This window comes from Molossus molossus, unplaced genomic scaffold (assembly GCF_014108415.1).
Source record: "Molossus molossus isolate mMolMol1 unplaced genomic scaffold, mMolMol1.p scaffold_m16_p_15, whole genome shotgun sequence".
Taxonomy (NCBI): Eukaryota; Metazoa; Chordata; class Mammalia; order Chiroptera; family Molossidae; genus Molossus; species Molossus molossus.
The window spans coordinates 64547013-64556505 of NW_023425350.1; the positions used below are offsets into that span (position 1 = coordinate 64547013).

Sequence of the window (9493 nt, forward strand, 5' to 3'; positions counted from 1 at the left end):
CTGAGCTAAACCAGCCAGGGAGTGGCAGTTACTTATAAAACAAACATACACTTACCACATGACCCCACAATCACTCTCCTGGACATTTATCCCAAAGAAATAAAAATGTATGTCCAAAGACACCAAACACATGTACACAAATGTTCACAGCAGCATTATTTATAACAGCTAAAAGCCAGAAACAGTCCAAATGACCTTCTATAGATGGTACATTCTTACCATGGAAATCCTCAGAAATTAAAATGAATGAACAATTGATACGCTCAACAACTTGGATAGATCTCGAGGACATTATGCTGAGTGGGGAAAGCCAATTTTAAGACAAAAATTTCAGAGATGGAGAACCGAATAGTGGTTGCCAGGAGTTCTGCATGAGGCATTTTATTTGTGGTGCCGGGATAGGTCTGTATCTGGGTTGTGGTACTGCACAACTTGTACATGTGATGAACTCACATAGACCCACACACAGCACACACACAAGTGCATATGATAACTGGTGCAATCTGGAAAGGGTTTATAAATTGCACCAATGTCAATGTCTTGGTTTTGATACTGGGTTATAGTTATGTAAAATGTTGCCAACTAGTGCACAGGGGACCTGAGTGTACTTTCTTTGCAACTTCTTATGAATCTATAGTTATTTCAAAATGCAAAGGTTTTAAAAATGAAAAGGAATAGAAAGCAAAGAAGCCCTGGCCGATTTGGCTCAGCGGTTAGAGCATCGGCCTGCGGTCCGGAGAGACCCGGGTTCGGTTCCCGCTAAGGGCGCGTACTTCGGTTGCAGTTTGTCCCCAGCCCTGGTTGGTCATGCGGTGGCAGCCACTCGATGTGTCCCTTCACGTCGATGTTTCTCTCTCTCTGTCTCTTCCTCTCTCTCCCTCCCACTCTATCTGTACAAAAAATGGAAAAATGTCCTCGGGTGAGGATTAAAAAAAAAAAAAAGAAAGCAAAGAAGATAAGAGTGCATCTCTCGGAGTGAGAGTACTGTTCTGGGGAACCATTTGCGCATGTTCCTCTAAGCCCTGGGGCACAACGTGAAATGGTTTTCCTGTACTTCTTTAGGGGGAGGGGTGGTTGTCAAGGTCAAAACAGTTTGAAAACCACTGCTCCACAGCAAGCTTGGGAAACTCAAATACCTCGAAGGGCCAGGAAGACTGTGTGAAGCCGTGAAACAGGCCTGGTTCATCAAGATGTCATCACTCGGCCTCCTCACACACCAGCCACAGTTCTTAGTACAGCAGTTTTCATAATGACATGACTATTTTTTTTTTTATCCTCACCCAAGGACACTTTTCCATTTTTGTTCAAATAGAGTGGGAGGGAGAGAGAGAAACATCGACGTGAAAGGGACACATCGAGTGGCTACCACCCGCACGACCAACCAGGGCCGGGAACAAACTGCAACCGAGGTACATGCCCTTAGCGGGAACTGAACCCGGGTCTCTCTGGACCACAGGCCGACGCTCTAACTGCTGAGCCAAACTGGCCAGGGCAACATAACTATTCTTTACTTCCACAAATAAATACACTCATTCTTCATTTTTTTGGAATCACATGACACTCCTTTTCTATCTGTTTTCCTCACCTTTGATAGTGAATTAGTATATCTATTGCTTAGTAACAAATTCCTCGGAATCTTAGCAATGTAAAAGAATGAACATTTCTTATCTCACGGTTTCTGGGAATGGCTTAGCGGGTGGTTCCGGCTCAGTGTCCCTCGGGAGGTCGCAGCGGGACTGTCAGCCCTATAAAAACAACTGGGGCTAGAAGATCCACTGGGGAGATCCCCTGTTGACAGGCCTCAGCTGCTCAGTGGCTGTTGGCCAGAGACGAGCTGCTCACCACGGGGGCCTCTCCACAGGACCACCCACAACATGGCAGCTGGCTTCCCCCAGAACAAAAGATACAAGAGAAAGAGAGAGAAAGCCAAGCACCAAATGGAAATTACAGTTTTTTTTATAACAATCTCAGAAATGATGCTCTGTTTCTTCTGCCACATCCCATGGGTCACAGAGACCAACCCTGGTACAACAGAGTTGGGAACCAGAGGCAGGGGTCACTGGGAGCCATCTTGATAAAGATCTGGGGACAAGAACTACTTCTCTAGTGTAAGTAAAACACCAGTACATGTATGACAAGTGACAACTGGTCTCCATGTTGGGAAGATGTCAGGGAGAGAGTGGTGGAGAATCCAGGAGCATGAAGAGGACATACCCCATTTCCAGGGGGCAGCTGCCAGTCCTGGTGCTGCCATGAGAAAATATAGACCCTCCGCTGCTGGAGCTTTGATTTGGAAAGCTTCCCATGTTTACACATTGGCTGGAGCTCTCTGTTGAATGTAATGTGGTCAAACAAAATACACACACCAGCTGCCAGTTCGCAAACCCTCCCCGATGCAAGGTCCAGGCAAAGATGGTGCAGTAGTTACGACCTCAGGGTTTGGAATCAGCCAGACCTGCACTCAAGTTCCAGCAGTGCCAGCTACCATCTGTGTGACCTCGAACAAGCCTCAGATCCTATGCTATAAAGCAGAAATGATAAAAAAAAAATTGCGCTATTTCACACTATTTTGGTGAGGATTAACTGAGATAATAAACATAAAGTCCTTAGCCCAGAGCCTGGACCACAAGCACTGTGACATTAGTTGTCATTATCATAATTCTGGCACCAGAGATGAAAACTGAAACAATAATATGGTCACACTGAGGCTGTTAGTGACTTGGGCAATTTAAGCAACTGCCAATGTTTATTTAGGGGTTCATCTGTACGTCTACAGAGCTGAATAATCATTTCTGAGGCTAAACCCCGAAGGCCTGCTTTCCTTTCTTCACAATTTTATCTTGAACAAGTCCTTAAACTCCATGACCTACAAAGACAAACAGCATCTTGATGGTATAGAAAATGGTAAGAAATTAGATCCTGATTTCTTTGCTTCCTGAACCTTCTTTGTGTGAGAGTCACACAGCTATTTTCAGGCTAGCAAAACTGGCACATGAAAGCTGTTCCAGCCCTGGCCGGTTTGGCTCAGCGGTTAGAGCATCGGCCTGCGGTCCAGAGAGACCCGGGTTCGGTTCCCGCTAAGGGCACGTACCTTGGTTGCAGTTTGTCCCCAGCCCTGGTTGGGTTGTGTGGGTGGCAGCCACTCGATGTGTCCCTTTCACATCGATGTTTCTCTCTCTCTCTCTCTCTCTCTCCCTCTTTCTCCCTCCCACTCTATCTTACTAAAAAAGTGGAAAAATGTCTTCGGGTGAGGAAAAAAAAAAGCTGTTCCACAAGTGGAATGACGGCCAGAGCAGGACCAGAGAGTTCATCTAGGGAAAAGCCCAAGGCCTGAACCATGTCTATAACAGTCCCCTTCTCGTTGAATGCCTCCAATGACAGGGAATTCATCACCTCCACCAATGTAGCTCATTTCATTTTGATTAGGAACTTGACACATTTGTTCAAAGAATATTGATTGAGCAGTTGCTGCTGTGTTTTAGGCATTGCTGGGACGCAATAGTAAATGAGACAAATGAGTTCTCCCATTTCTTAGTGTGAGAGATAGACAATAAACAAATAAATAAATATATAACGTGTTTGGTAGAGGTGGATTCTATGAAGAAAAATGAAACAAGGTAAAGGTTTGGGGAATGACAGGGGTATTGCCCTGTATTGGGTTGCCAGGGAGTGTTCTCTGAGGAGAGAACACTTAAAAGAACACTTAAACACTTTCTAAATGAAATAAGAAGGTGCCCAATGAGAATAGCTAGACCAGTGGGTCTCAACCTATGGGTCGCGACCCCTTTGGGGGTCGAACGACCCTTTCATAGGGGTCGCCTAAGACCATCGGAAAACACATATTTCCGATGGCGATTCACAGCAGTAGCAAAATTACAGTTATGAAGTAGCAACAAAAATAATTTTACGGGTGGGGGTCACCACAACATGAGGAACTGTATTAAAGGGTCGCGGCATTGGGAAGGCTGAGAACCGCTGCTCCAGACTACGCAGTGCATCTCACATGAGCATCTCAGCAAAGGCAAAGGCCCTGAGGCAGGGTGAATGACTTCCTCATAGTCCAATGAAATCTGGACAGAACTCTTTCTTTCTAATCAGACAACCCCGAATCTCACTGCCACTTGAGAGTTAAGCCTGATGATCATGTCTCCCTATCCTTGTAGGTTTTATGGTCAAGCTAAGAAGGCTCCACACCTGTCCCTTCTCATTGTAGTTTGTCCATTTCTCCACTGAGTCCAGCTTGCTTTGGCATTCGGCATTCCTAATATTGTCAGCCTTCTAACTAGATCCTGGGCGAGGGGCAGGGATGTCAAATTGAACAGACTTGAGGGTTGGAGTCCCATGGGAAATCTCCAAAGGTTCCCCCTACCCCTCAGGTTGACAGTGGAGACTCCCTTAGGTCCCTCTTATTAGCTTTACATTGTCCAGAGCATTCTTCTCAAAAGAAGATGGAAATGTAATTGGAGATGAGTGGTTCAGCTTTCTGTATACCACCTGTGAACTATATACAGTCTGTACTAAGCAGCAGGCTGAAATGTTATCAGACATAAATGATACTCAAGTCATAAGTGAATACAAGGCATGAACATATGCTTGTTGATTGACTTAGAGTCATTCATTTACGACACTAGTAATTTAAGAGTCTCATCATTTTCTACCTTCCATATCCAGAACACTGACAGATACTTAGTGCGCTTTCAATAAATGTTTATTAAATAAACATATGTGTGAGTATCATGGAGGATATTTAGGAAAAAACCTCAAGTGGGATCTGAGACCCTGGCACCACTAAGTTATGATTTTTCCATCTCATGGTGTTCCCATGATGTGTTGCTACATAACAAAACATCCCCAAACTTAGTGACTTAAAACGACTACAACAGCCCTGGCCGGTTTGACTCAGTGGTTAGAGCATCGGCCTGCGGTCCCCAGAGACCCTGGTTCGGTTCCCGCTAAGGGCACGTACCTCAGTTGCAGTTTGTCCCCGGCCCTGGTTGGGTTGTGCGGGTGGCAACTACTCGATGTGTCCCTTTCACGTCGATGTTTCTCTCTCTCTCTCCCTCTCCCACTCTATCTGAACTAAATATCAAAAAATGTCCTCGGGTGAGGATAAAAAAAAAAATGACTACAACAGCCCTGGCTGGTTTTGCTCAGCAGTTAGAGTGTTGGCCCGCTGACCAAGGAGTCACGGGTTCAATTCTGGTCAAGGTCAAAGGCACGTACCTCGTTGCATTTCAGTCCCTGGCCCTGGTTGGGGTCATGCAGGAGGCAACCAATCAATGTGTCTTTCTCACATTGATGTTTCTCTGTCTCTCTCTCTCTGTCTCTGTCTCTCTCTCTCTCTCTCTCTCTGTCTCTCTCCCACTCTGTCCAAAAATAAATGGAAAAATATCCTCGGGTGAGGATTAAAAAAAATAAACGACTACAACATTTATTTTGCTCATGAGTCTGCAATTTGGCCAGAGACAGCTGTGTGTCTGCTCCACTCAGCATAAGCTGGAGCAGTTTGAAGCTTCCAAGGCTCACCGCTTGCATGTTTAGTGGTCGATGCTGGCTGTCGGCTCAGACCTCAGCTGAAGCCATGGCTGGCATGCTGCAAGTGGCCTTTCCTTGCAGGTGATTGGTGTCCTCGGAGTGTGGAAGCACCCAGAGAAAGTCAGGCAGAGCCCTGTGGCCTTTTACGACCTACCCTCATAAGCCAAAAAGCATAGCTCCTGTCACATTTTAGTCACTAGCAAAAAGTTATGAAGGACAATCTGTATTCAAGAAATAGTGGGAGACACGAAAGAAAAAAAAATGGTGGGGGAATGTTTTCAAACCACTGCTGGTGGGAATGGATGAGACTAATAAGTGATCTTTTTGTTGTTATTGAGCTATAATTGACATATAACGTTATATTAGTTTCAGGTGTACAACATACTGATTCGGTGTTTGTTTCCACTGAGAAACGGTCACCACAATAAGTCTAGTTAACATGCATCACCACACATAGTTACAACATTTTTTTCTGTGACCATTGTTCTTAAGCAACACATGCTAAAGAGGCCACCTGCCTTCTTAGAGATGGGCCACAGAGCTTCACTGAGTGAGAAAAAAAATGCCTGCAAGTCCACTTAAAGCTCCTTTGGGAATCCGGCCTCTTGATATGTTTGAAATGTGTGTCTCCATAGCTATATCCAGAAGAAACAGATTCCTCTGTTTCCCAAATAAAAGGAAGATGGATTTGGAGTTCGCCATGGGTGCAAATTATAACAGTTGAATATTTCCACATTCAATCAAAAGGGGGTGCCCAGAAAGGTAATACCTAAATAATGTTTGGCATGGCATCTGAAAAGAATCAAGTGCCAGCGAGACCCTCCACACAGTCAATGTCTTTGGATGTCTGCATATTTTCCCTCTCAAGTTTGGCAGATTCTTCAATAGCATATGATAGAGACTGCTGCAAGTCCATCCAATCCTGCTTGCTTTTACTCCTTGGTGCACAGCTTGACTACATTTGCCAGCATCACTTACAGTTAGGTGAGACCATGTGATTGAGTCCTGGCCTAAGAGATGAGGTATAAAAACTCTAGCACAGCCCTCTATCTTGTCCTCTTTTCCCGTCCACTGGCTGGATGAAGTAAACTTCTAGGACCTAAAGGAGGGTAGAGTGACTAGAGAGAAAGGGCCTGGGTGCCTGAGTCACTGCATGGAGGAGATCTGCCTCACCAGAAACATCAGTGTATATAATGTCACTGTATGAATGGGAAATACTCTTATTGCATGAAGCCACTTCGGGGGCTGTTTGTAATAGTCTGCCTACCCTGACTGTGAGGTTGAATTATGTGTCAGAGAATGTTCATTCCCCTTCCTCTCCCACCATGGGTGGAATATACTTGCCCAATCCATAGATGGTGAGTTTGGCCAATGGGATGCTGACAGACATGAGTTGACATGATATGCTTTTGCACACACCTCAACACTTCTGCATTTTTTTGTGCTACAGCCCTCTTGCTGTTTTGTCATCACCTTGAGAAGAACAAGCTCCAGTTAGATCCTGGTCCAGAGGATAAAACACCTGAGGAGCAGACCTGGTTCTCACCAGCAGCTAGGAGCCATGCCCAGTCTCGTCCAACCCAGCAGCAGATGAATGAGCAAGAAGAAACCGTTGCTGTTTTGAGCCGAGTCTTGTAATAGTTTGTTACACAGTATGATGGGCAATAGTTGAATGATACACTAATAAAATGTGAGTGTGGCCTTCTAACAGTGCTGCCATAGTAAGATTCTACTAATGCCTGTTCTTAATCTCATTGAAGCTTTATACTAAAGATTTTACAGATAAAGAAACTAAGGCGCAGGGAAAGACTTGCCAAAAGGTCACAGAGTTTGGTAGATCAAACGCATAAGCCTCAATTTATTTCCTTCTGCTCCAAACACACTGAGGGACCATGAGAAAAGCAGGTAAAATCAGGGAGGGACCAGACAGAATTTAGGATGTTTCCACCAAATGCCACTTTAAAAGAGCGTGGCAATATTCTTGAAAAAAGGAAAGTTCAGGACAAATAAAAAAATGACCAGCTTCACACCCTGAAGTGTTCATGTATGGAACTTAGTATCTATGTTGTACAACTTCTCTAAGAAAGGTTTGAATAATTGCATTGTATCACTCCTATAATGAGGTAATAAGAAAAACAAGAACGTTTGTAGGGTTATCTTCAAGGTTAACTGCAAGGAGGAAAACCGCAGCCTCGCACACAGTGTTCCTAGGAGCCCTGGGAAGGAACACCAGGAGCGACCCCCCTCGGGACACCCTACGCCCACGACCGCCCTTCAGACAGCGCCTGCAACCAGGGAGCGCCCGCCGCGACTCCTGCAGGAGCTGGCCCGCTCAGGGAAGGGAGACGACCAAGAGACGACAACCAGCCCCCCATCTAAGCAAAGAGCCGTGCAACATTCTCTGACTCGCCCCCATCCCGAGGCTCTTCACCTCTAGGACCGGGTGCGAGGATTCTCTTAGTCCGAGAGCAAGCAAGGGCTCGGCCTCCCGGAAGAGAGAAAAGGGGTGGAGGGGGTTTTGTGGGGCAAAGGCAAGAGACGTGGAACTGCACAAGGGTGGGGTGGGGTGTCTCCTGCGAGCAGGAAATGTTGCAGAGCGCTCGTGCTCGCCTGCACACCCACAACTACACACACACACCTCCCCCGCTGGTTCTGCGGATGAGCAGCAAATTCCCGGAGAGGGCAGTGCAGCCCCAAAAGAAAACCCAGGGCCCAGCGACCACCCTGGCGGCGCCTGCGGCCTCCACGCCAGGGGTACGGGGCGCGAGGGACACGCGGGGCGCGGAGCACCGGGACCCGGGGCCGGAAGAGCCGCGCCCAGGCCCGCGGGCAGCCCGCAGAGGGCGCGGCGGGAAGCGAGCAGCCCGCGCAGAGCCGCTCTGACTGTACCGCCCCCGCTGCGGCAGCCGAGGGGCGGGGCGGGGCGGGGCGCGGCGTATATAAGGCGAGGGGCGGGCGCCGCTCTTTTGTCTCTTGCTGCAGCGACGCGAGTGGGGTCCGTTAGCCCGATCGAGGAGCGAAGGCCGAGGTGAGCGCTGCATGGAGCGGGGCCCCTTCGGGGTGGGGTCGGAGCCGGGACCCAGGCCGCTGCGCCGTCGCTGCCTTGGGGCCCTTCCCCGACGGGACTCCGGGCCGCCGGCCGGCCACGCCCTGGGGCTGCGGAGAGGGTGCGGGACGCGCCGGTCCCTGGCCGGGGCTGCCGGGACGCCCGTGGAGCGCCACGTCGGGAGGCGCGGGCGGGAGCGCCGAGGGGCACGCCGGCCCCGGCCCGGCCAACCGCTTCTGTTTGCCCACTAGGACTGTTTAAGAAAATGGCAGACAAGCCGGACATGGGGGAAGTCGCCAGCTTCGATAAGGCCAAGCTGAAGAAGACGGAGACGCAGGAGAAGAACACCCTGCCGACCAAAGAGAGTGAGTGCTCCCCCCCGGGGCCGCGGGCCGCAGCCCAGCCCCCACCCAGCATGCCTCCTCTTGGGCCGCCCCGGGTCCCCTTTCTGTTACACAAAGCGCTCTCTCCCTAGCCCCGAGCCTCTTTCCCGATCTCCGCGTCTCGTGGGTCCTCGCCCACACCTGGTGTGTAAGCGCCTCGGGTCGGGGGGGTGCAAGCTGTCCGCAACCCCAGTGCCCGCTCTCTCCACAGCCATTGAGCAGGAGAAGCAGAGTGAAATTTCCTAAGAACCTGGAGGACTCCCCATCCCCGTCATCTTTGGGATCCCAGTCGTGAGTGGAGAAAAAGCCACCCCACTTGCAAGATGGACACGAGCGACAAACTGCACTGTGAACCCGGATACTCCGCGCCCATGCCATCGGCCTGTGGGTCTCTGAGGGGACCCCCCCATTCACCCCCAATCGGACTGCCAAATTCTCCCTTTTGCCCTGGGATACTGTAGAAAATTATTTGTATGATTAATGAAAATAAAACACACCTCGTGGCATGGCTGGCGTGGTCTGAATGTTG

General features: G+C 48.8%; 1 protein-coding gene across 1 annotated transcript; it reads left to right on the forward strand.

Moving 5' to 3' along the window:
• The first annotated feature begins 8467 nt into the window (after positions 1-8467).
• On the forward strand, positions 8468-9262 carry TMSB10 (thymosin beta 10). The gene is made up of 3 exons (XM_036263140.1): positions 8468-8563; positions 8833-8946; positions 9176-9262. The coding sequence occupies exons 2-3, from the start codon at positions 8847-8849 to the stop codon at positions 9208-9210; spliced, it is 135 nt and encodes a 44-aa protein (XP_036119033.1). The 5' UTR covers positions 8468-8563; positions 8833-8846; the 3' UTR covers positions 9211-9262.
• Positions 9263-9493: the final 231 nt, after the last annotated feature.

Bases quoted from the DNA above. Each gene is read 5' to 3' on its own strand.
- TMSB10 (XM_036263140.1), top strand. From the start codon at position 8,847: ATGGCAGACAAGCCGGACATGGGGGAAGTCGCCAGCTTCGATAAGGCC. The intron at 8,947-9,175 runs GTGAGTGCTCCC...CTCTCTCCACAG, and splicing joins CACCCTGCCGACCAAAGAGA to CCATTGAGCAGGAGAAGCAG.